The sequence below is a fragment of the Rhopalosiphum maidis genome, chromosome 2, assembly GCF_003676215.2.
Source record: "Rhopalosiphum maidis isolate BTI-1 chromosome 2, ASM367621v3, whole genome shotgun sequence".
NCBI lineage: Eukaryota > Metazoa > Arthropoda > Insecta > Hemiptera > Aphididae > Rhopalosiphum > Rhopalosiphum maidis.
Window position 1 is genome coordinate 40,886,280 of NC_040878.1, and position 27,311 is coordinate 40,913,590.

The window sequence follows — 27,311 nt, forward strand, 5'->3', positions numbered from 1 at the left end:
TTATTATAACAATAAACTTTTATTTAAAAAATACATAATGATCAAATATCGTAACAAACCAAACTTATTGTATAGTTGACGTACAAAAAAGAATCACAGCTTTTACCCTAATAAATGTTAAAGTCTTTGGTTTTATTTTTTAGTATTGTATGATACAAATCACTAAGTCAATTAGGAAAACAACAATTCGATCATACATAGTATTACTAAAAACATAAATGTAAATCCCTTTCAAACCAATACTTAATGTACAATAGTTTTAAAACAGTTTATAATCTCTTTGCTCCATTTACAATGCTGTCGTGTAACTCTTGGGTGAGCGGAACAAACTTCCTTCCTTCATTAAAATATAAAGGATCTTCAGCAACTTTGGTTAGATCAAATCCATCGTTTTGAACATCATTTTTTTTCATCTTGAACGTACCTATACATATTTATAAACTAGTATGGTTAAAATTACTAAAAGACTAAATGAAAAATAAACTAACCAGTTAGTGACACAGGTGTCTTAACAATTCGCAAAAATAGTGGTCGTGCATAGGCTGGTAATGATTTGTTAATTCCAGCAGATAATTTATCCAAATCTAAGTCACTAGATTCATCTACAATGGCGACCATTCCAGCTTTTCCTTCAGTATGTGGTATCTATATAAAATTGATAGAATAATTTAAATACAAATATAAAGTATTATTTAATATCGTAAATTACTTCTACTCCATAAACGATGCAATCTTTTAATTTAACTATATTACTAATAGCAGCCTCCACTTCTGATGTAGAAACATTTTCACCTTTCCACCTATCAAATATAATTTAATCAATTAAATAATACTTAGAATTTTAAACTATTGAAAAAGAAATCTGTTAGAGGAGTTAATATTGACATTTTTTAACTGGTAGCCCTATCAATCGGTAAATAGTAAATATCATTAAATTTACCTGAAAGTATCTCCTGTGCGGTCTTTAAAGTAATAAAAATTAAGTTCATCCCGAATTAGCACATCACCTATATTTTAAATTATATCATTAAAATTTTGATAATTTTTTTAAATAAAATGTATACTAAAAAATTACCAGAATTGAATACTTTGTCTCCTTTACTAAAAACATCTTTGATGATTTTTTTCTCAGAAGCTGATTTCTCTACATAACCACTAAAAGAATTCTCAGTTGTTTTTCTTATTTTTCCAACCAATAATCCAGGCTCTCCTATATAGTTAAATAAATTGTGTTAAAAGATAGCTTTAATGCTTACGTGTAGGTATTATAAGAAATTTATTGAAAATCTTTGTCATACCTCTTATGATGTAGGTACATTTAATTATTTAAACTAAACAAAAATCTTACCAACTTTACATTTAATACAAAGATTATTTTCTCCTCGAATAGGTTCATTAGTATCTGGGTCAACACGTATCAATGTGACAGGATAGAATGGTTCTCCAATAAATGGGATAAATCCCACAGCACCGACTTTATTTGTAGTGTTCACTAAAAAACAATAAATATTATATAACTTACAATATCTTAATGTTAGAAAAATTTATTAATTGGGAAGGATCTTTTCTTTAGCAATCTATTATCAAAAATATTTTTATCATACAAATTAACTTAAATTATGAAATTGACATTAAAATAAAAATAAAGCTATTATAGAAATTGGAGGAAAAGGGGCTCACTTCATGTAGGTATATCAAATTTTTAGATTATAATAATGGATTTAAAAACAATAATTTATTGGATTTTAAAATCAATACCTATTGAAAATAATTTGTTTGAATTTAATTAATATTTTTTGTAATTTCTGCTCATACTAGGGGAAAATGTATGTAGGTACAGAGGTACCTACCTATTATTAGTATCTATTGACATTTTTAATATATAATATATAGGTACTATATAAAGCTATTAGCATAATTTGGAGCATTTCTTGGTCTATTTCTTAGCCCAAATATATTGTTAAAAAACAGATTAAAAGAAGAAAAACCATTATAAAATCAAGTAATTCATAACAGCTCAGAATCTTAAAATTATAAAAGTGATAATCCCTGAACCTTGTTTTCAGTTTAAAAATGTGATGTCAAATTTTAAGAATGTATCTTAATTATAATTATTAAAATAATTAATATTGTATTTACTCATATTAGCATTTCCCTCTGTGGCTCCATAGAATTCTGCTACTTTCTTTATATTAAACCGTGTAACAAAATCTTCCCATATCTGAGGTCGAAGACCATTTCCCAAAATTAATCTGACCTGATGATTTTTGTCGGCCTCAGATGGGGGTGAAGCCAAACAATAACGACACATTTCACCAATATATTGTGCAACCTTTAATGTAATATTGAATTAGAATATAAGTATGCCTGTATAATAATATTTATGGTCAAATAATAAAATTATAATATATTAGAAGTGTGGTTTGGTGATACAATAAAAGGTGATTAATTGAAGTGTACACACATTATTACTTCATTAAATTCCAACTTTAATTCACATTTTATTTTACATAAATTGATGATATTCAAAAGGAAAAATATTTAAATAGTATATTATGGTTGTGTTGCAATGGCGGGAAGTCGGCTATTTCAGTAGCAGTTGACGTTTGCAGCACAAGACTGAAATTGCCTTCCCGCGTGCACGAGCCACTGCCAGTTGCCACACAATATTTTTGTCACGCCTCCGGAAATATTAATCCATAATTAACTATTCTAGCCGTTGTTGGTATGTAGATTCCTTAAACGGTTTTATAGAACAGCACAGGGGTAACCCACATACCAGATTATAGTATTTTATTTACATAAGTCCTGGGCTATTATGTATAGTCGTATAGACAAAATTAACCGATACGCGATACTTACCTTACGTGCACCTATTTACCTGGCTACTTATGTACCTATGTATGTAGTATGTTATAATACCACACATATCTAGGTAGGTATACTTAATATTAATTTGATTTTGTCAATAACTCTTTTCTTACCGCATCGTAGTGGATGAATTTTAGGGTTTAGTGTTTTTACTATACGTTACACTAATCATTTTACATTTATAAAATATTCGTGAAAATACAATGAAATACACAAGGTCGTTACTGAAAAATAAATTCGAGGGGGGGTCCAATATTTTTTTTTTTTTATATAGATACTGGAATTTTATAGTAAATACCTAAACTACATTCACCAATAAAATGTTTCTACTTTTAAAAATTTCGGGCGATGGGGATCCGGACCACTGGACTCTACCCCAGTAACGGTCTTGGAAATTAAATAGTGTTGAAAACAAAATGTTGGTTATTTACTAGTTACTTGTCAAAATTAAATTCGATAATAAGACTAATTTATTCGAATAGCAACTCGAGGTTTTGTGCGTTGTATCAGTTATTTTTTGGGATTATATTATCTGAGATGTGACCTGATTGATAGATAGGTACTTATAATTTTAAAATGTGTCCATATATAAAATATTGTCGTTTCATATTTAATAATAACGATAGTAAACTTATTGTCATATTATAATATTAATGTTTTATTGTTTATTATTTTAAGAAAATGTCTATCATAATATATTTTTGTTGATTGTTTAATAACTGCAGTTGTATGTAGTGCAATTACAAAATAACAAAGTAACGTTTATAAAAAGAATTTTAAATAAAAGCTGTAAAACAACATTTTTAACCAACCTGTTAGTGGCGTATTGACGTAATTTCAGATTCAATCAAGTGTTGAAAAATGTTTAATTTACTACATATGTATAATGTATTAATAAATATGTATTTATATAAATTAAAATTCCTCTATTTTTATTATTTATGTCATATTTAAAACCACCCGACCACCTAAAAACGCACCAGTTGTGTATGCAATCATATACTAGTGATCAATTGGACCATAATGATAATAATTCCTATATACGCCACTATTACCTACCTGTAGTAGCTATATAATAATAATGCTACCAACAGTCTTGCAGGGTAAAAGGAAAAAATCCTTATAGTAATTCCTTTAATATTTTTTTTTATTTTTTTTTTATGTTTAGAAAGTACTCCCAAAAACATGGACCTACACGAGTACCTAAGTAAGTGTAATAAAAATAACAGCAATTCATTAGAATTATTTAGAATACTTATTTATAAAAATGGTTAATTAATCATTGTAAAATCATATATACATTTATAGCTTCACTCAGAATCTAAAATATTTAATGTCGTTATAAAAAAGTAGGTAAACAATTAATGCAATTAGGGCAAAAAATAATATTTTTGAGTGTTTAGAAATGACAACAAACTATGTAAAAGTTATTATAAAAAAATGTTTGAAATAATTAGTGTAGACACTTCAATAAATTACCTTGTACATGTTTCTATACTTACTGTACATTCGTATTTTAAGCAATCAGTCCAATAGTTAGATGCTGAAAACTTGGACCTTATAACGCACGTTGAACCTCCTAAAAGGACAGAACTAACACCCAAGATACCGCCAGCAGTGTGATACAATGGCAACGGAGTATACACAACGTCGTGTTCAGATATTCCAGCTATGTATTTAGCACCCATCGCCATATAGATAGCTCTGATAAAGTTAAGAAATAATTAGATATTCTTCATAAGTAGTAACAGTAATATGTATAGTAATATTTAAATAAATAAAAGGTCGTTAATAATATATTAAACTTTAATTTGTTTTTGGGAAGGTACCTTGATTGGGTCATAATAGCAGCCTTTGGCATACCCGTCGTTCCTGATGTATAAATATATAGCATTTGATCTTTTGAACTACCTTCAGAAATATCTTTTTCAGGGGCACTTTTTGATATTTCCTTTAATTCATAGTCGAGATTAATAGCTTTACTTATTGGCTTGTTAATCAATGCAGTGTTGTCAATGTAATTTTTTATGTATACATTTGATTTAGTGAACAGATTATTCAATTTATCATCTGTAGTTGTATTAATAATTTCTGCTAACGCTATAAAAAAAAAATAAATAAATAATTATATATGTTTATTTATTTCAAGTTTCAATATATAAATATAAATAAAAAATAAAATCAATTTGATCCTATTTCTTAACATTTCAAGATTATTATTTATTAGATTATGCTACTATTCTACTACACATTATTTATCTAGGTATAAAGCTCACAAATCCTGAAATATGTACCTAATAATATAGTAATACCTAACAAATAGCCAATATGCATTAGGTAAAATAATAAGACTGTTTTATTTACAAATGTGTTGTTCAATAAACTAAAACTGAGCTCTTCATTCTACTGTCTTTTACAAATAGCTGGGTCTGAATTATGTTTGATCATTTCAATACATATTATTATCAGGGACGAACCGATTGGGGGGGGGGTCATGGGGGTCGTCCTCCACCACTCGGCAATATTTGATTTTCAGTCGACAAAATGAAAATTATTTTCGTTTGAATTAAACTAAATTACTTTAAAACGAGGAGAGGAAAATTAAATAAACTGTTAAAATCTTAATATTATTTAAACTCAATATTTCCGTAACGGGTTATGGAGAGCTTGAAACGGAGCCGCAAAAACATAGCGAAACTTCAAGATTCGGCACAATATAACAACCTAAATGTCACGATGGAAAGAGGACCAAAGTTATGCATTTTGGAGCACCCATTTGAAGCCAGTAAAGGGAATAACAAAAATATATAGGTACCATCAATGTGTCAATGTCTATCATAATCGATAAGCTTCATATTTTATTCGATTCTGTTTTACTGGGACTTTAAAAGCACCATGAGTTGTAAATTTTAATTTTTCATTTAAAACCGGCCCCTGGTCATTTCAATCATGTATTTGAATTTTTGTTACAACTATTTATACCTTGTCGATTATGATATAATCGAGGCTATATAAACTTACAAGCCCTGTTTACCTACAAGTTTATTTATATTTTATAAATAATAATCAAATTAGTAGACTTGACTTTTTATTAAGCTTGTATCATTTAAATATTTACCCATTTAATTTTAAGAGTATTATTTATTATTGACGATATTAATTTTTATAAGTAGGCTAGTAGGCATTATTCATTCAAAACTTGATGTTATTTACCTATATATTATATTATTATGGAATATATATTTTATTATATTAATGATTTATTAGAATTATTAATTTACAATAGTAAATATTTTAAACGTAACCACTTTCGTGATAGAAATACCAAAAGCCAACCATTAGCTCTGTTTTAAAAAATAACAACATTTGATTTTATAGTTTCAATTATGTTTATGAAAAATTCATTGTATAAACTCAAAGCACTCACAGAAAAGTCGGAAGCGAATAGAAATTGAATATAATTGATGCAATGCAAGTAATTATTATAGAAATAAATACCTAAATACTTTTGCGTGTATAAAAAAATAAATTGAAGCACTTATTATAATATTTTTTTTTCAATTATATGATAATTTAATAATAAATAATTAGTGATGAATTAAAATAACTAACTGTTCTTTATGTTAGTTTATTTTATTTTATTCAAATATGAATTAAAAATAGGTAATAAATTAGATATTTTTACTATTTCTTACTTCAAATTTAACAATTTAACTGAAACTAAAAATTGAAACATAAGGTAATAAATAAATTAAAAATGTATAGTACTTACTACTTATATAAATATAACTAAAGATAATTTAATAGTTATCAACAATTTGGAATTTCTAATTTTAGTCGGCAATTTTGAAGACTATTACCCCCACGATTTTTTTCTGAGATCGTTTCTGATTATTGTTCAAACAGAAAATGAGAAAACAAAAATTGTACCTATTCACGCCTAAACTATACTGAAAAATTCCATAACTATTAACTTAAATATCCAATTATAAAGACGTTATTAATCGTCTTCTAGATATCATGTAGTTAGTTATAACTCTAAGCTCTAACTATAATATCGTAACTATTTAAATATAACTAATATAAGTCGCCAAGTCGGTATTATTATAATGTCTTTACATAATACATTATAACTGTGGTCGAATGTCGACAGACGTCTCTAACTACTCTACGTTGTACATCTTGACTTTGCTTCTGATTTTTTAATTTTTCTTAATTTTTTTTACAAGTTATTATAAATATAACTTAAAGAAGATTTCTCTCTACCACTGAACTCCATACTGTATACAGTTGTAGTTCAGTGCTTTCTACATCGTGGTTATTACTATTTTTTCTTATCAAAAATTAAATATAAATGATAATAAATTGCCGCCATTCTTATACTGATATCATGTATTCATAATTTACATGTGGTTTGATAATAGTATTATAGTACTGAGAACAACTGACTGACACTCTGGCCATAGTGTTAACGTTGTTAACTGTTGACTTGCTGATCGTGCTGTGCATGTAGTTTAATTCATTGGGAACGATTAAGTATTAATCATTAACAACCCAAGAATAGTGTTAAAAATATTCATTCAATTTAATATTATTTGTTTAGTTGCAAGTAAGAATTGTCATTGTATACTAAATACCCATTTACATTAAAAATTTGAGTTTAATAATAATATTCAATTTATAATTTAAATTTCTACATATTTCAATATACAAACAAATAGTCTTATATTTTTTAATTTCACATTCTTGTGTTTTATTGCTTACCATTGCAAAATATAGAAGATTATGAAAATATCTACTTACCATCAATTTGTTCCTTGCCGATTATGACTGCTGAACAATTTGATACTTTTATGGAATGTGCCAATGCATCAGCACGTAGATTATTATTAATTAAAGCTACTATAACACCAATTTTAGACAAACCAAGCCAAATGCATACATATTCTGGACAACTTTCCATGTACAAAGCAACAATATCACCTCGTTTAAGTCCTTGCTCTTTAAAATAATTGGCAATTTGGTTGCTAAGCTGTTCTACCTAAAAACAATTGTAAGTATCAAAACTATAATATTATCTTTAGTATATTTGATGTGTTGCTAATATATATTTGTTAATAACTAAATTATAAAAGTATAAAAAATATTATATATTTTGGAAAAGTGTATACCTATAATTTGAAAATCTTTTAATATAGGTATTTGTGACTTGCTGTTGACAGAATTATAAAAATCTTTTATTCTTTTTATGTTTTAAAAAAAGTCCTATACTAACTATTCCAGTAATTTTCTTAATTATTTACTAACCTGTTTAGATTCAATTTAATAATTAATGTTAGTAGATAGGTATTTAGTAATTTTTAAAGGTGAAAAATTAACTTGTAAGTATACATACCTAAGCTTTACCAAAAGTAATTTTAATATTTTAAAGAAGTGTTAATCATTTTATATAGTAATAAGTTCACTTATGTAATCTAAAAGATTGAATACAAAAATACAAGCATGTATACAGAGGTTTTTAGGAATTCTCTCTCACCAAAAATTTTAGGATTTCATGTAAAAGTAAAAAATATATGTAATATTGATAACTGTAGACTTTTTTTGTGTACAATATGTACATACCTGCAAAAATATCATTGATTAATTTATCTTATAAAACCTAATTTTTGGGAAATATTAGTCATTAAAATAATTATTTCTATTTATATAATCAATTATTCTTAATGAATTAATATTTTAATTTTTTTTAAAAAAAAAAAAAGAACAGTGTATTATATTTAAATAGGTTAAGCAAATTAAAGTAATTAAAATAATAACAATATGTGCAAGTGATAATTTACGTTAATTTCTTTAAATTAACTAGGATATTAATTTTATTATTCACAATCAATTTAAATGTTAAAAATTATGTCCAAACTACTGTTACGAACCTATGATATTTATAATATAAATCAAATGTTATAAATTTAACTATTAAAGTATAGTTACATGTCTTTTCTTGAAAAAATCGAAAATCAAAGTTCCACGGATAAGGAAGTGAGTTGACAAGCATACTAAATCATGTTATAAGACCTCTTGTGCAGTAGAGTCACCCCCACCACGGTCACCACTTTTTATGTTCAGATCATGTAAAAAGGATACCAATGCAAGAGTTCGACAGACGGTTAGGGATATCTGAGGTGTTCAAAGGCAATTTGTAACATCACTCACAGTTTTAGATATCAGTATTTTAGAGTTGGGTCTCAACACCACTCATCTTCTTATGTCTTACATATTGTATTTTTGTATTCTAAGTTAACTTTAATTAATGGTTTTTTTATACTTAATACATCACATTTTTATTCTTGTATTGATACATGAATCGACGTGTTTGAACATAACTCTACTTATATCAAATGATTCATATTAGTTATTAGTTTTTGTAGATTGGATTTAATATTTAATTAGGTACTTTAAATTAGTCTTGGTTATACTACTAAATGAATGAAAATATTACATTTCACAATTCAACCAATTAGCTTTAATTTTGGTATTTAATAGATTTAATATTTAGATCCATTATATATTATGCAAATAATAGGAAGTACACTGTACACATATTATGTATTATATTGTATATGATAGCGATTGTTATTTATTTTAAATTATAAACTTTGATTTCTTGTAATCATAGTAATATTTACTTCAATATATCTCCATGACGAACTTTCATGTTTAAATGCTATTTTATTAGGATGTTTTTCAACATTTCTTTTAAAAATTTTAGCATAAGTGTCGCATCCTAATAAATTCCATATTCTTATTTTGATAAAATATGTTGAATAGTCTTTGATTAATCTGAAAAAATAAAACATGTTTTTATTTATATCTTCTATAATACTATCTCCAAATTCAAAGGTTCTCAATCAGAGTGTTTCAAACTTGAATTAGGAGTGTTGTATTTTAAGTATAAAGCAATCATACGAGTATAATGAGTACATATTACATATTTTTCATAATTTAATAAAATGAGTTTATGAAAGATATAGCATACATGCTCAATTAATTAACTTGTTAATAAAATATATATGTGTAAAATGGTTATGCCTTACTAAAGAAAACTAAAATTATAAATACAAACATAATTATTGGATATACACTATTATATGATGCCTCTGGATTTTTAGAAAATACCTTAGGGTGCAATGAGTGAAAAAAGTTTAGAAACCTCTGCCTTGCTGCATAATTTATTAGCTCATTACCAATTAAAATTAAAGACTTTCATGTCTAGTTCTATCTTGTCACTAAATGGGACATTACATTTTTAATAACCTATCTAAATACATTTTTATAAGGTGATATTAATTTTGATTATATTACTCAGATTAAATTCTTATACACTATTTAACAATAGACACTTATAATATCTACATAACTAGAATCAATTATGTTAAAAATTAATTTAAATGACTATTTGGTCAAAATATATTAAACTAATGGTTTTTACTTATTACTGTTATTAGTACCTAATATTTATTAGATAGGTATAGTACTTTCTATTTATATGCTTATTTCTTAATCACTGATATTGTTCATATCATATAAATAAATATTATAAGACATATTAAAATATAAAATGTAAACAATATGTCAATGTATAAATAAAAGTAGGTACATAATTGATTAGACATTTTACTTTCTCAGAAATTCTTTTATGAATCTTGATATTTAAATTTTAAAGTACCTACCTATTTATTTAAAGTTAAATAAATAAACCATTGTATAAATAAACAGTGAAACTATTACTTTTTTTTTTTACCGAGCAAACCACCTGGCTTCATATTTTTGTATTTTTATGAAAATAATTATTGAAGTAGAGCAATTAACCTTTTGATTTACAATGGTATGTTTGTATTTATGAAGATGTTTTATTTTATAGTTCTTAATAGAAAAATATATGTAAATCTAATAGAGAGTTAAATATAAAAACCACCTATTTAAATGTATTTATTTAGATACTGTTAAATTTTTTTTTCACAATTATTGAGAATTTAAATTCTTAAGTATGCATTATATTCGTTCTATGATCTATATAGACATTTACTGTTTTTACTTTTTTGGATGCATGACTTTGTGATAAATTAGATAGTTGGACTCTAATATTGGTAATATCAGTTTTTATTCTACGGTTTCTGTTTTTTTTACAAACAAACTGATTTAAACATAGCTATGTTAGGCTAGATATTCAGCCTAGGCGCCTATTCATAGACAAACCACTGTATATTTGTGAATAACCCTTTATCTAGGTTTTTTTTACTTTAGCATGTAAACATGTATGATCTAAGCCAAATTTTCGAGGTAGGGGTTATACAAATCTTAGTGAGCGGTGTATAAAATAATGATGAAATAAAAATAATTTCTACGTTTGTGTAAAGCGAGAAAATTTCGGGGGTAGGGGTGTTGAACCCTCCCATTACGGCCTTATACATCTATCATCTATTCAGTGGTTCTCAACGAGAGCGATATCGTCCCCCCAGTGGGCGGTGAACTAATTTTGGGCGTTAGGGGGCGGCGAGAGTGTTCACGCAAAAACGTTGAACATGCGGTGCGACCTAAAAATAATACATACTTGATCATCCATATCATAACTATTAGTCACTAATAGGTACTATGTTGAGCAATGCACAATAACTTATCTTTGATTCTATATATACTGTATAACTTATGATAATTTTGATTTCTAAGTACCTTCAATCCTTTTCTAGGATATCTAAATTATAAAGTTTGCACTAACTTGCTCACTAAGCTCTACTTATTAAAAATTCAAACTTTCTATCAATTTAAATATAATTTTACGTGTATTGTTATAGTACTTTTGAATACTAAGTGAAATATTTAGTTTCTTTAACTACGTACACAAATAGTTAATTATTGCTGCATAAAAATTGCCTATACTTGGCGTACTATTATAATGCTATACCAGCATGTGTTGTCTCTGTCTTGTACACTCGTAACTTAGTTAAAAAATGTTTTGCGCGGGACAACTTTACTCCCTCGATATTTATATCAAAATTACTAAAATTTTAAATAGCATTGAGAAGAACTTTACCTGTGTTGTAGCGTTTTAATTTTTTTGATAGTGGTAACAAATAATTTTTAATAATTAAATGAAAAAACCTAAAGTTCTCAAACCGATAACTTTAATTGCATTCATGTTATCAACAAAATTAAAACGCTACGACACAGGTAAAGTTATTACCTTATAAATTAAAGTAATTTTGGTTGTTTTGGTTGAAATATCGAGGGAGTAAAGTTGTCCCATGCAAAACAGTTTTTAACTATGTTACGCGTGTATAAGACAGAGACAACACGTGCGGGTGTAGCGTCCTCTTAAGTAGCTTATAAGAAATAGAAGCGTAATTATTGTGAAGAAATCAATTTATTATTGGTTTATAGAATATAATAATATAAATAAAACCCTGAAGTCGTGTTCTCGGCTTTCTTTCAAATGTAGTGCAAATTTTGTTCAGGCACAGTGACAGTCTTATTCAGAATCATTCTATTATCAGGAATTGGATTGATTAGACTTAAAACTTAAAAGTTATAAAGGATTTTAAATAGTATGGACTTTTAAATTGCTGCTGTGTTTTTTTAATCAAACGTAAAGGGTCATCCATTCATCCTTGATATTTAGCGTAAAACAATTATTTTGACTTTCGCAGTAGTTCTATTGTAATTATCGTACAAAATGTATTAAAAGTAATGAATTTTCAAGGAGTAAATTAATCATCAAAGTTACAACTGTTTTTAGATGTTTAAAAATTAAAATGCAACTTAAATAGTTCACTTTGGCGAAACCAATTATATTAATTATTTACATATTAATTATTAATACATAAACGTAATAAATTATACTAATTATCAAGGCTGTAGATATAATGCATTTGCATGTTTTATTTACTACACTGTATAATAAAATGGATTCAGCCAAAATTTGTTTTGACTTATTTATAGTTCAAATACCAAATCTTATTTTTGCATATTTCATGGGTTGGGGCATATACATGCATGTTTTAATGATTTTTTGTGTTATTCTATTTTTAGTCAGGTATTTAAAATGTATTATTGACTATATTGTACCGTTGAAGTCGAGATTAAATTAATTTACTGATATCAATCGTGCATAAGGGATGAAAAAAATCGTTAGACAATTGTTTTTAGTTTGTTGCGATCCATTGATCAACGTGCATCGTACCTGTGTTCTAGTATTATTCTTATTCGCGTTGATTTCTTTGTTGAATTGTAAAATTAATAAAAAATTATAATGAAAAAATAATAATAAAAAGAATAATAAGAATTTTTTTACATTTTTTTGAGAAATTAGAGCATATTCAAGTATATTTTGATAGTATTTAGTACATATTTAATAGTTTTTAAGTGCATTAAATTAACAGCCTTGCAGTAATTATAATATATCTAGAGGTATAGTGTACACTATACCAATAAAAAATATCATATTGAAGTATAATAAAGAGTTTGACATTAGTTTTTAGTATATACATTATTGATAAACAATCAAATCACTCTGTATAATTCACAGGCCACAGCCATATGAATATCGTCCTTGATTGTTAAATAGACACATCATAACAAAATAAGGTAACTACTCTAATAATTGAACGGTCCCTATAACATCGTGTATCATGTTTAAATAAATATATTAGGTAATAGAATCCTTGCTAGAGTATAAAAATATATTATTATTTTGATACTTTAATATAATTAGGTATCTTATTACATAACTAAAAATTGATAATTTTAATTTAAAAAAATAGTACTTATGATCTATGTACGTTAAAATTATATATGTATTACTATACAACATTTTTACTGATGGCTATTTATGATTATAAAAAAATTCTTTGAATAAGATAAATGATTAAATTTAATTGTAGAATTTACCAACGGTTTAAAAAAGTTCAAACATTTTGGTAACGAATTTATTAAAGCCAAAATGTCTAGGAATTTATAAATAATTTGATTAACACAATAAAAATAATTTATTAATAAATACATCAGCAAACAATGCATATTTTTCGTGACAATCATAAAATTTCTGAAATATTATTAAACACTAAATTAAATAATATAATATAATTAAAAAACTAAAATACAAAACCATAACGTAACCCTTCGAGAGGGTATCTAAAAAAAAATCGATTATCGATTACTCTCTTAAACTTAATATTTTTATTCATAGATTAAGATATAGTTATAAAGATATTAAAAATAGGTATGAAATATATACATTTCACGCTTAAAATAGAATCTATAATATAATATTTGTTGTATGGCACCTTAAATGATTTAAATACCTATGCTCGTGTGTACTGTGTATCTATTTACTGAAAAATCCATTTAACATAACACGTAAGATATTCATTATTTCAAAAACTTTTACCATTTTTGAAAATATGTTTTACATAATTTTAAGATCGTTAAAAATAAAATTTTTCTTAAAAAATATGTTTTTACTATTTTTATTGTTATCATTAAAAAATAAAATAAATTAAGACAATATGCATTTTAAATTCTTTATTCCAACCAAAATATTTTTTGGAATACTTCGATGAATAAAAAAATAAATAATAAAATAAATTGAATTTTGGATGAGTAGATTGTAGATATGAGATTTGTATTTAAAGTTTTGATGAATGAAGTGGTACCGAGGCACCCCGTAAAATCTTAGTACACTACTCCGCTCATAAAAATTTTAAATACTTAAAACTAGTAAACTACTCATCCTAAATTTGAATTTTGTAGATCAAAATATTCCAAGTAATATTATATTTAGGAATATGAAATTAAAAATGTAAAATGTACATCAAAAGAATTGAACTTAAAACATGATAACGATTTAAAATTAATTGTAATAGAAATAATTGCGAAATTGTTAATGTTTTCTAAAAATATAAAAATAATGAATGTCTAACGTTAAATGAATCACGTATAGAAATATCCTATTTAAAATATCTAAATAAATAAATATCGTAAACTATCTAATATCTTTCTGTTATTATTATTTTTTTTTAAACGGTAAAAATTAGTTAAATTATCTTATTTTATCGAATATTTTTGATAATTATTTTTATAAGTACATGTTTAAAAATATCGATGAAACTTTTAAATAAAAAAATTTCATACATAAGTGCCATATGCAATTATTTAAACTTATTGAATCAATATAATATATTATATTATATACATAATTGAAGAATGAATAATAACCAACACATATGCAAATATATCCAATGTAGTAATACTTTTAGGCCATAATATACCTACGGAATTCTAAAAATAATTACTTTATAAAGAAAATTGTAATAATAATTTATTTAAGTAGGAATCTATACAATATACTACAAAGTAAATATATATAAAGAGAGTAAAAGATAGTAAATTGCGTTTAAAATGTATTGAGATATTCTAATTATAATCTCAAGTAGATTATATTGATGTTAACTTATACTATGATAAGGTTATTAATTTAGAGCAAGGACTTTCATGCACTAAAAAATCAAAAAATATGCATTTAAAATTATATACTTATGCACCAAAAATTAAAAATATGCAGTTAAATATGCACCCAAAAAAATTAAACGCTAAAATTTATAGTTCTAAAAATATTTTTTTTCCTTAAAAATTTAAATTTAATTTAAATAATTTTATATTATCTCTCTATAAGTTGTAACTAAATTTGATTTACTTATTTTATTATACTAAATTGATTTGGAATCTTTTTTTAATTTTAGATCTCTTATAATCAAAAATATGTCCTTTAAACCCAACAATTTCAAAATATGCACTAAAACTTATTTGGTCTCAAACGTTGTAAAATGTATTGTGTACTTACTCTGCATACGAAAGTTAACCAGAAAAAATATGCGAATGCTTGAAAGTCATCTCTATTTATTATTAACTTAAAACTTAAATAATCACGAATAAAAAGTTCAAAATTACCAAAAATAATGAGATTTGAGTACAGTCATGTGTATATATATATATATGTATTATTTAGTCACAAATTTAACCTTTCTTATTTAGTACCTTCCTAATAAATTATTCAGAGAACAATAATTGTGTTTGTGAATTTAAAATCCGTTAAAAGAATAAAGACAATTTAAGTCTAATGTTTTTTTTGACTTCAAACTATAGTGTCTATATTCTATAATTAGTTGAATGGTATTATCCCACTTATCATATTTTTGAGAATATTACAAAACAAATTGTACTTTTTCCTTTATCTATATACTTTTTATAAACAATTGATATTATGTAATTTATTTTATATCTCATCTACCTATCTATCATATTTCTTATTAACTGTTACAAAACCTATTTAAAAAAATTTTAGTTAACAAAACTTTCTCTTTATGTTCCCACTTAATGATATAGATTATATTGTATGTATACTTCTTAATATAAACTAAATATGATTAAGCTTTTATTGTGTTGTTTTCTAATTATAAATAATTTAAATAAATATTTTGAAGATGAAGGTCGTGTGTTTAAGATAACAAAATGTAGTCTATGTAGGTACAATAGTTTTAAAAAATGGTCACTAATTCAAAATGTCTATGTATATATGCATAAATGTATAATAGTATATGCATGCAAGAGTTTTTTGAAAGATTAGCGTAGGTAACTTGTGATTTTGATTTCTAATTCAATTATATTTCAAGGCTATTGCCCAATGGTAGGTTTTTTAATACAATTCAAATAATATTATGTATTTTCATTAATTTATGAATTAAATGTTGTTTCGTATTTTTAACCGTTTTCTTGCGTATAAATTAAAAAAAAATAGTTTTACACAATAAGGGTAGTATAAAATACATTGAATTAATTATATAATATTTATTTACAAACTAAAACTACGGTTTGTAAATTGTAGAAGGTAGGTGAAACGGTACGTGCTGTTAAACAACTATATAAAATAATGAATAATGATTCCAAGTGAAAGTGATCAAATGAAGGTAGTTGTTATGTAGCATACCATAACATTATCACGTGAATTTTTTGTGTGAAATGTAGTTACCTTTAAAATATTATTTTAATTTTACTTGTTATTTAAAAAATATAAAACAATGATGATTATAACACTTATAGCTTATACCTCATGGTAAATAGTAATATTATTGTAATAGTTATTTTATAAAATAACATTTACTTTTAAAATATATAATGAATATACTATTATTTTATTGTAATCATCGTTATTGAGACTATTGAAGTGTACCGTGACGTCATAAAAATAATAGTTAGCCTTGACATTACAACATAGTTAAAAATTAGAATATTATATTGTTATAATTATGTTATTTTTAATTTTTTTATACTCATAGTAATAGTTTAAATTTATATAAAAACATCTGTGGGATTTCGTATAACATTTTCAAGCTTTTTGACTAATTCTTAAAATTTGATCAACACTTAAAATAAAAATAATTCGAAAATTTAAAATATGCGAAAATAGCTTAAAACTAATCTTAATATTAGAAAATGATAATTTAAGTAATAGTAAAATAATTCAAGTTTCTACGATTTAAATTCTCTAAATAACACAAAATTTATTTGGTTGAAAACAAGCTTTGCGTTTTGGTTTTACTTTTGACCCCTCCCCCTTCACTCCCAAAGTATCAATTTGATCTAATTTGGTACCAAAAACCTCCCAAAAAATGTTACTGCTCCAAGAAGTGATAACAGCCCTCAATATTCAATACAATCATCACTTCACTCAAAATTTCTAGTAAAAAAATCAACATGGTAATTTACATTCTTTAAAATTAAAAATAATGAGTAAATTTGGTGCAAGTTTACAAAACACTAGATGACATGATAGGGGGGCACTACTCTAGCTTAACTGATTGGATTAGATTATATTAATATGTATATAATGTATACCTATATTTTTAACTGTTTAAGAGGTTGCATGACATCCTAAAATTTCGTAAGGGTTATCCGGGAATTTAAATAAAGAAAGATAAGATATTAGTAGATTAGGGTGATTTATAGTATTAAAGTGGAACGTTTTATTATGAATTGAAACAAGTATAGATAGTCTAGACTCACTAATCTAGAGCAGATATATAAAACTCAAAGTATTACTTGGTTCAAAACATCAATACCAAACATTTTGTGGGCAGCAAAAAAAAAAAATTCTTCAAATAATTGAATTTATTTTAAACAATTAAATATTTTAACATTGCTTCAATGTGGCTAGGGCCTCATAAAAATAAGTCGCGGGCCGCGTATTTGACATGCTGATCTAGAGAATAGTGATTTTAAGGTCATTGTATAGTACTGCTATACTAGTATGTATCATGGAGCTCTTATCAAAACAAATATGTTAATTTAATTTAAAGATTGGAACAAATTTAGGTATAAGGCTTTAGAATAATACCTAAAAGTTAAATATAGCTTAAACTATCTTTAGAAATAGATGTTAATCCATTAGTCTCCTTTGCTCAGAATCTACTTCTTACCATAAATATTGCTGTGCAGTTAGTTTATACTTAACACATTATTACCTTAACAAGACACCTACTATCTACATCATATATATATTTACTAAAAACATACTATTCAATAAACGAAGCGAGTTCTCCTGTTTACTAATTTATCCTTAAGATACGTATATAAAAGAAAGGCGTAAGTTACCTAAGAACTTCGAAAAATTATTAAATATACAACGTATGAAATTGTTCTTTATTATAAATCGAGTTTTAGTTAACATTACAGTAAACAAATATAGTAATCCTAGAAATTTAGCTTTGGATCGAGTATAAAATGTTGAGCGTTTTGTTTTATTTTTTCTTATTATTGATGGTTAAGAACATAAACTAAGCATATTATATTATTCTAATTTTACATATATTACTAATACATCTCATAAATTAATTTTAAAGAACCATTAATGTATTTTAATAATCTTAAATAAGTGCTGTTATTCGAACCCCACCACAAAATTGTGTTTCGATAGAAATTAATTTTTTAATTACTTTCAAATGTACCACAAATAATATATCACTATCAACCAATATAATGTAAACGAAGCCATGATGCAGAGAAGTACCAATTATCGGCTTTTTATCTAGTCCAGGTTTTTTGGTTTTACATTTTTTAGTAAAACTGCTTTATCCGTAATGTCTTCTTTGCACGGATTTTATTTTAAAATTGGTACAATAATATGATAATCATAATATTTAACTACATAGTTTACTTTATTAGTTTATTAAATTAAAAATACTAGGGACATTATTGTGCCTTCCCTCTGATTTCGTCATTGCCGCATTTATCTATTATATCATTATTTATTTATTTCATAAAAATATTGTAAGTAACCTTTACATTTTTGACCTGTATAATATCTTTATGACCTTAAAATTATAGGTCTTTACAATTTATACAAATTAACCGAAAACTTGTTATGATAATTTCAGACAAAACATTATAAATATATTATTATTTATTAATTAGTTATAATTGATGGTTAAACACATAAACAACTTTTGAAATTAGATCAATATATTACGTGTGGGATTTTTGTATAATCGTATTTATTTATTAATTAACAAAATTTAAAGTTAATCGAATAATCGTTAAACGTTTTATATTAAATTTAAACATATTAAATATTCAATAGTTTTCAATTTTTGACAAATAACTGATGCATTTTGTTATCTTTTACTATTTTTCTTTCCAGTACATGTATTATAAACGTGTATATAATTGTTAGAAAATATTGCACTTGTTTATTATAATATATTTTATTACTGTGAGTCATAGATTTTATCATATATAAATTTATAATATTGTTTATTCATTAAATATGTTTATATGTAATTGGTATTGAAATTTGATAATATATTATAATATGTTTACGTTATTTCTGTATCATTCATTGTGTAACTATATTTATACTTCAAATTTTATACTTTATTTAACACTGATATTTTCTCATCTGACATTGGCCACTTTGCATATTTTTGAAACCGATTTTTTTTATTTATAGCTTAAATATATATTCAATGTTTGATAATTCTATACATAAATCTATAAAAGTTATACAACTTACAATTACAAATGTATTTAAAAATGGACGAATATTTGATACAGCCTGAGTCATTTAAATGTTTAGTAAATTCTGTATTTTTTTTGTTTACTTACATTGCGTCCCTTGGAAGTGTTTGCCAAACTCTGACCAAGAAATTCCAATAATTGATTATTAACCATAATGCACTCAAAACTGGAACTATACAAAGTATACAATAATTGAGGATGATTAACATAACAGCTACAGCAATAAAAGCTGTGAGCAAAACAAATGATACACTTTGTTGATTGTCTTTATTCATAATTAAGGATACTATAACAAAAATGTAATCAAAAATAATTTTCCCGATTATTTACTCTACCCTCACGTGCACACCGTGATAACTGTGCAACGACTAACCACTAGTTGGCAGTTGCCCGGTCCCGGTGAGTGACTGGCCAGCTGGCGGATGTACTAATGCTATACCACATACTGTATAGTTATATATATATTGTGTAATATAATTGTAACAGCGACATCTGGTGGTACGCATCCATATCAAATTCAAATATCAATTATAAAAAATATTTTTATATACTAACCTTTGAAGTCGTTTTAAACTAAATACTAAACAGATATTATTCATTAAAATATATTTTATCCATTTTATCATTATACCCATAACAGTTATATTAATAATCATTTTTCCCTAATATATTTATTTAATATTGAAATGCCTAATGAGTATTTTTTTAAGTTTTTGAAAAAATGTATTATATGAAAATTAGAAAAATACAAAATTTGGATTTAACTATTTTGAGCGCTAAAGTATAGGTATGTAAAAAGCAAATTATAAAATTATTTTTTATCAATAACAATATAGCTGATCTGTCTAAACATTCTGAATTCCGTGGTTGGTCAAATCATTTGATAATGTACATACATTAAATCGTAAAAAAAAGTATTTGGTAGTACATGACTCATTGTACTGTATTATAAATTATAATCAATATAAACATTACTCATTTCTGAAAATGTTATTTTTCAAAGCTATTTCTCTGCTTCAAAATCATATCGGTAATTTTAAATGTATTTATTACTATGGACCCAATAATATAGTTATAAAGATAGGTACAAAGATTTAAAATTCTAAATTCTAATTGTTTTCGAACAACTGCCAGATAATAGGAACGTTTTATACAGAGTGATTTTTTTATCATAAAACATTCATTATTTCAAAAAGTATTCATGTTTTTGAAAACATTTTTTCACATAGTTTCAAGTTGTTAAAAACTACGTTTTTATTAAAAAAAAATAAAATATTTTTAAATATTTTTTATCCTTATATTTTTTTAAGTTTCTTACATTTTGAATGACAACATAGTTTTAATTTCATATGTTTCAAAACAGAATAATTGTCTGAGTATTTCAATACATAAAAATCGAATTTAGGACGAGTAGATATTGAGTTATACGTATTTAAAGTTTAGACAAGCGGAGTAGTGGATAAACATTTTGCGGGGTAACTCTGCACCGCTCCATTTCGCGCATCTAAACTTTAAATACTTATAACACATTAATTACTCGCCCTAAATTCGATTTTTATGTATAAAAAATACTCAGAAAATTATTCTGCTTTGGAATATCAAATTAAAATTATGCTGTCATTCAAAAAAGTAAAAAACTTAAAAAAATATAAGGATAAATAATATTTAAAAATATAATTTTTTATTAAAAACGTTGTTTTTAATAACTTGAAACTATGTGAAAAAATATTTTCAAAAACATGAATACTTTTTGAAATAATGAGTGTTTTATGATAAAAAATCACTATATATAGTTACATTCATACAGTTTTTTTTAGATTATATATACCCATAAGTAGAAAAACTAAATTATTAGATACCAGCTATGCATTTTAACAGTACCTATACGTATCAATATATTAATTTTACAAAATCAAAATAAATATTCAACATAATTTTGCCGCCCTATGCGGCCGCATAGTTCGCAGTGTCTTAAATCCGCCCCTGTTTACAAAACATAATTTCTTTAAAAATTATTGTTATATTTATGGCTATACAGAATATACACTATATAGGCTATCACTAGTGATTACAGATTATATACCTACCACATGACTCATGTTTATAACAGTTTAATACGATTACCTATATATTGTATACCTACACTTCGGCGTGTATATTTTAAGCGTTTAGCTAAATTGTGATTTGGTCTCAGTATGCTTAATATAATGTTTTTATTATTTTTTTAAGAACAATAAATTCGTTTAACACTATAATAGTGTTTATGAAATGATTAAAATGTATGGATTGTCATCTGTACATAAAATAATTCGTCTTTTATGGTATACGAACTAATTATTTAAAACAATATGTGTATACTATAGCTTTTAATAATAATATGTACTAATGTTTATGTGAAATACGTTGTAAAAGATGATATTTGATTAAACAAAAAATTTATATAGTTAATAATTGAAACTTTGCACTTCATTGGAAATTTAGTATTCTGGCCAAGGTACAATATGTATTTATTTGTATTGATTATGCATTATAGTTAATGATATGCGTGTTATATTTATATTCATTGTTACACAAACATAGGTTATTAAAGTTCACGATATGTTTTAATCTACATACTGTTAGCATTTTATTTAATGCAAATAGTATATGTGGTTTGGCTTTAAATTGTAGTTTTATCATAATATTTGAATAATAAGATATGAATATGTGTGTTCTAATAAATTAACCAAAAATTAAAAAATATATAATGTTAGTTTTGCCAATAGTATTTTTTTTATGGTAATTAAGATTTACAGTCCAGAATGATAATGTTTTTATAGCTAGGTACCTATAGTTTAGGGATTTTTTTTCTTTTTAATATTTTACCAGTATTGAAATGTTTATATTAATATTATTTGAATACAATCGTTTTAATTTAGAAAAAATGAGATTCCTGAGAAAATGATTTATTAAAATCGTAACACGAACACTTCATTTGGTATTTGAATTCTCTTTCTATCTATCACAAATTGTATAAAAGAACTCTAATATTGGTTACCATACCTAGTAATTATTTGAGAAGTTATTTTTCAAAATGGTTTTGTATAAATAATATTGAGATAATAATAGTATGTAAGTACCCAATAAAAGTATGAATTTTAATAATATACGAGTATTTAATAAAAATTATCATAATGCAACAGTAAAATATATTATAATGTAAGTATATGTACTGCTTTGAAAATTGTTTTTCAGTGATTATTACTAGATATCAATTATTAATAAAACCTATATTTTCCTGGTCTTCGAACGTCAGTATAAACAATTTCATCTTTAGTTTGAAATTGATCGGTGCAATTATTGTACAACCTTTTTAACCTATGTTTTAAACAATAAACGTATCGTTCTTATATAATTTATATGGTACAGAGGTTTCTAAATTATTCACTAAAAACACTATATATTTTTAAAAACGTTTAAATTTTGCCATTTTGGTGACCTACAACCCACAACGGTCACAACATACTAATAAAGTAATAACCGTTTGTTTATAATTCATGTTAGTCAGCAGCGTCGTAACGACAAATTATTTGTTACTGATACACTCGAATCGTCGCAGATAATAGTTAATGATAAAAATTAATTCGAACATCAATATACAATAATATTACACAGATAATACTGTAAAATATACTCGTGTATATATATATATATAAAAAATATGCATATAGACATAAGATATATATTTTTTATTTTAAAGAAATATTGAAATATTTAAAACTGTTAACGTGACCAAACGTTTGGGGACCATTGATATAGCGTACCGTACCCATATACATTTGACATACCATAGCTATAAATATTTTAATAAATAGATAATAGGTATTTTAAAGACTATAAATAATTTCTACATTTTTCTTGAATATCTAATTATATATAATGTATTCATGTTTGTAGAAAAAGAAATGGAAAATCCAAAGCATTCATCTTTTAAGCCGTTAGAAGTTATTTGGAACAGAAATACCAGTACTCATAAACCAAAATTATTACCAGAATTGAAAGGAATTAATATAGAAGATAGTGTTGAAAAAGTTAAAAAATCGGTTAAATCTCTGGATGTCAAAATTAACGAAAATAAAATAGAACATGTTCACAAACGTGTAAAAAGAAGTTTGTTCCAAGACAATAAAAATGAAAAAGTGTACAAACATTCAAGCCCAGGAGAAAACAAGAAACCTTCTGAAACTTTTGATTATGCAATTAACTTAAGAAAAAGAACTTATAATATAAACAAAACATCTCAATTAAATGTACTTACTCAGTCCTCCCAAATTATATCAAATCGAAAAAGAATAATAAGAAATCAAGATTTTACAATTCATAAATCGAAAAAGTGTTTATTTCAAACAAAAAGTGAATTTCCGTCGTTACATACTGTTAATGATGCACCGGTCATCAAATCATCGCATAATATAGATCAACAAAATTCACACACTAAAGGTTTTGATTATTCTAAATCTCCCGTGATTATGTCAAATCGACAACGGTACGTTAAGTACAGTAATTTGGATAAAGCTACTATTTCTAGTTACGATAGTTGTAAGTGTTTGTTACCAACTGTACAAGTACCAGAAAATTTAAATGAAAAATATAAAAATGTAAATACGCAAATAAGTAGAATAAACTCTGTACATTCTGAAGATATTATTGAATCGTCCGAAAAAATTACATCACCTATAAAAAAAAACGAAAAAAAAAATAAAAACTGGATTTATAGTAAAAAAACTAAGATCAAGAACTATACCAGTGGGAGTAAAGTATCAGAATATAAAACATTAGACTATGGAAAAAGTAAAATAAATTTACCAAAAAATGAAATTCAGAAAAGTACTGAAACAATATCAACCATTGTCAAAAACGAATTTTTTAAAAGTAAAATTAATTTTGATTCTATAGATATTATCAATACAGAAAATATTTTGGAGTATCCTGTAACTGAATTAAATATAAAAAGTTACTGCACGGAACGTAAAAAATCAACGATTGTATCACAAGAACATCAGAATCAAAGACCAGCAGAATCATGTATAATTAATGACGATAATCAAAGATATCATTTCAATAATTCTTTAGAACATTCACCTTTGAATACAAAAGAACTTACCAAAAATACAGTTAAAGAATATTCAAAAATAATTATGCCTCATAGAGCAAAACTTTTTAATCAGAATGAAGACAATATTATATCGTTTGTACATTCTTCCGAAATAAACGTAATCCCTGCCACTCCTGAACATGAATCAATTAATTTGGAGAATTCCACAATCCAATACTCTCCTGAAACCATTTTAAGTCCATACATTCCATTGATTGAAGTCGATCAATCACCTACAACTCCGCATGAAAGAAATTGTCAGGTACTCATTCAATCTGTTCAAACTCCACCGAATATTGATGGCACAACAGTACCAAATTTTTTTGAACCTATAGCTTCTCCAATACAGTCTTTTGTCAATGAACTGCCATTTAAAGTGTGTATTTCAAGTTATAGTACAAGTATAATAGTATGGTTAATATATATATATATATGTATAATTTGCTTTTGTTTGTAGATTGATGCCGTAGAATCACCTAGAGTTATTCACGAAAATGATATTATTTTTTCACCCGAAATAAATAGAAGAAAATCAAAAAATAGCCAATCATCACCAAATTGTTTTGACTCTGCTAAAAAACGTAAAAAAATGCGGTAAGTTTCTTGATTTTTTTGAAAAAACATAAATAATTATTAAAATATTTAATATCTTTTACAGTAAGGATGGATTGAGTGGAAAATTTCGAGATCTTATTAATCGTAAAAAATCTGAAGCCCGTATTCGAGAATATTAGAAGAGCTTGTCTAAAAGTTATAAGCCAAATCAAGGTGAAACTGCATTATTAAATGTTATTGAAGCATGGATGGAATTTAGAATGATTGTCCTACTTTGTTACTACATAAAATCTGGTAAAAGAGTTAGAATAATAGTTGTTATTAAATTAAATCAATAAATATTGTTACTGTAATATGTTACAGATAAGGAAGTTCAAAAAGTGTTAGTTATTCTAGACAATTGTTCTATAAATGTTGCCAAGAATAGTATAATACGTATATACTCTCCATGGTTGACAATTAAATCTGAAATTGCTGAATTATTGTTGTTTGTTGGCATCATTCACGTTGAAGTAATTGAATTCTCAGAATCCATCTCTAGGCCTCTCAAAGAAAATTTTAGAGATGCCAATGGATTATTAACAACTGTATTTCAAAATAAAATTTTATGGAAATGCAATTGTTCTAAAGGTATAACATTACAATCATTTATTTTTGTTTATTAAGAACTAAATTATCTATATCTAATAAATCTTAAATCTAAAATATTCTAATCTATGCTTAAATAAAACATACTTTATACTTAAATAATTAATCAAAAGAGGACCAGATTTAGAGAAGGGCTAAGTAGACTGCAGTCCAAGGCCCCCACAGTTTTGTAATTATTTAATATTAAGTACAAAAATGAGTTTAATTTAAATATACACATATTAAAAAAAATATATAGAATATAGAATTAAAACTACTTGTGTATAGTTTTGTGAGTAGAGAGATGAAAATATTATTTAATAATTAAAAAATGTAATGACTTGTTTATAGTTTATTTGAAGCCCTACAATATTTTCTGCTCAAGTGCCACCATATGCCTGAATCTGCACTTGAATTAAATAATCCTTATATTAATATTTTATACAGGTGTTCAAATATATGTATTTGTATTTAAATTATTAAATTTATAATTATATAATTGACAAAGCAATAACAATAAGTACTTATAGTAATGTAGTCTGTCTACTTATTCCAAACTTAAAACACCATCCAAGCAAAACAATATTTTTACTGTAAAACTATAATACTAATCAATAATTAACTAATAGATACTTCAACTACTAATCTATACTTATTTATGTTGAGTTAGTATTATAATACAGAAATTAAATCACCATAATTTACCATTAACATGCAATGTATTTCTTAATCAGAAAGAAAAATATTTTTATCCTGGCTTCTGAATATTATTCTTCATAACTGCTAATTGTATACATAATATATAAGGATTATTTCATAGAAATTTACTAATGATATATTTTTTTTAGACGCTGCTTGTCAATGCTTGGGAGAATTAAGTGTTTACAGTTATTTGCAGTACATGATCCCTCATTAAAATGTATTCATTATAATTTATAAAGGTTACTTAAACTATTTTTATTACTATTAGTTAATTTTACAATCAGATAATTACTGATCTATA

General features: G+C 25.1%; 2 protein-coding genes across 2 annotated transcripts; one reads left to right on the forward strand and one right to left on the reverse strand.

Annotated features, from left to right (window-relative positions):
• Nucleotides 1-20,402, reverse strand: LOC113551608 (long-chain fatty acid transport protein 4-like). The gene is made up of 12 exons (XM_026953954.1): nt 20,080-20,402; nt 9,555-9,708; nt 7,675-7,912; nt 4,701-4,971; nt 4,374-4,575; nt 2,140-2,332; nt 1,349-1,492; nt 1,076-1,210; nt 941-1,007; nt 710-800; nt 489-645; nt 1-424 (listed from the first exon to the last, which is right to left on the reverse strand). The coding sequence occupies exons 1-12, from the start codon at nt 20,265-20,267 to the stop codon at nt 270-272; spliced, it is 1,995 nt and encodes a 664-aa protein (XP_026809755.1). The 5' UTR covers nt 20,268-20,402; the 3' UTR covers nt 1-269.
• LOC113551609 lies at nt 7,361-27,311 on the forward strand. The gene is made up of 6 exons (XM_026953955.1): nt 7,361-7,924; nt 23,929-25,502; nt 25,584-25,720; nt 25,785-25,975; nt 26,045-26,311; nt 27,157-27,311. The coding sequence occupies exons 2-4, from the start codon at nt 23,937-23,939 to the stop codon at nt 25,858-25,860; spliced, it is 1,779 nt and encodes a 592-aa protein (XP_026809756.1). The 5' UTR covers nt 7,361-7,924; nt 23,929-23,936; the 3' UTR covers nt 25,861-25,975; nt 26,045-26,311; nt 27,157-27,311.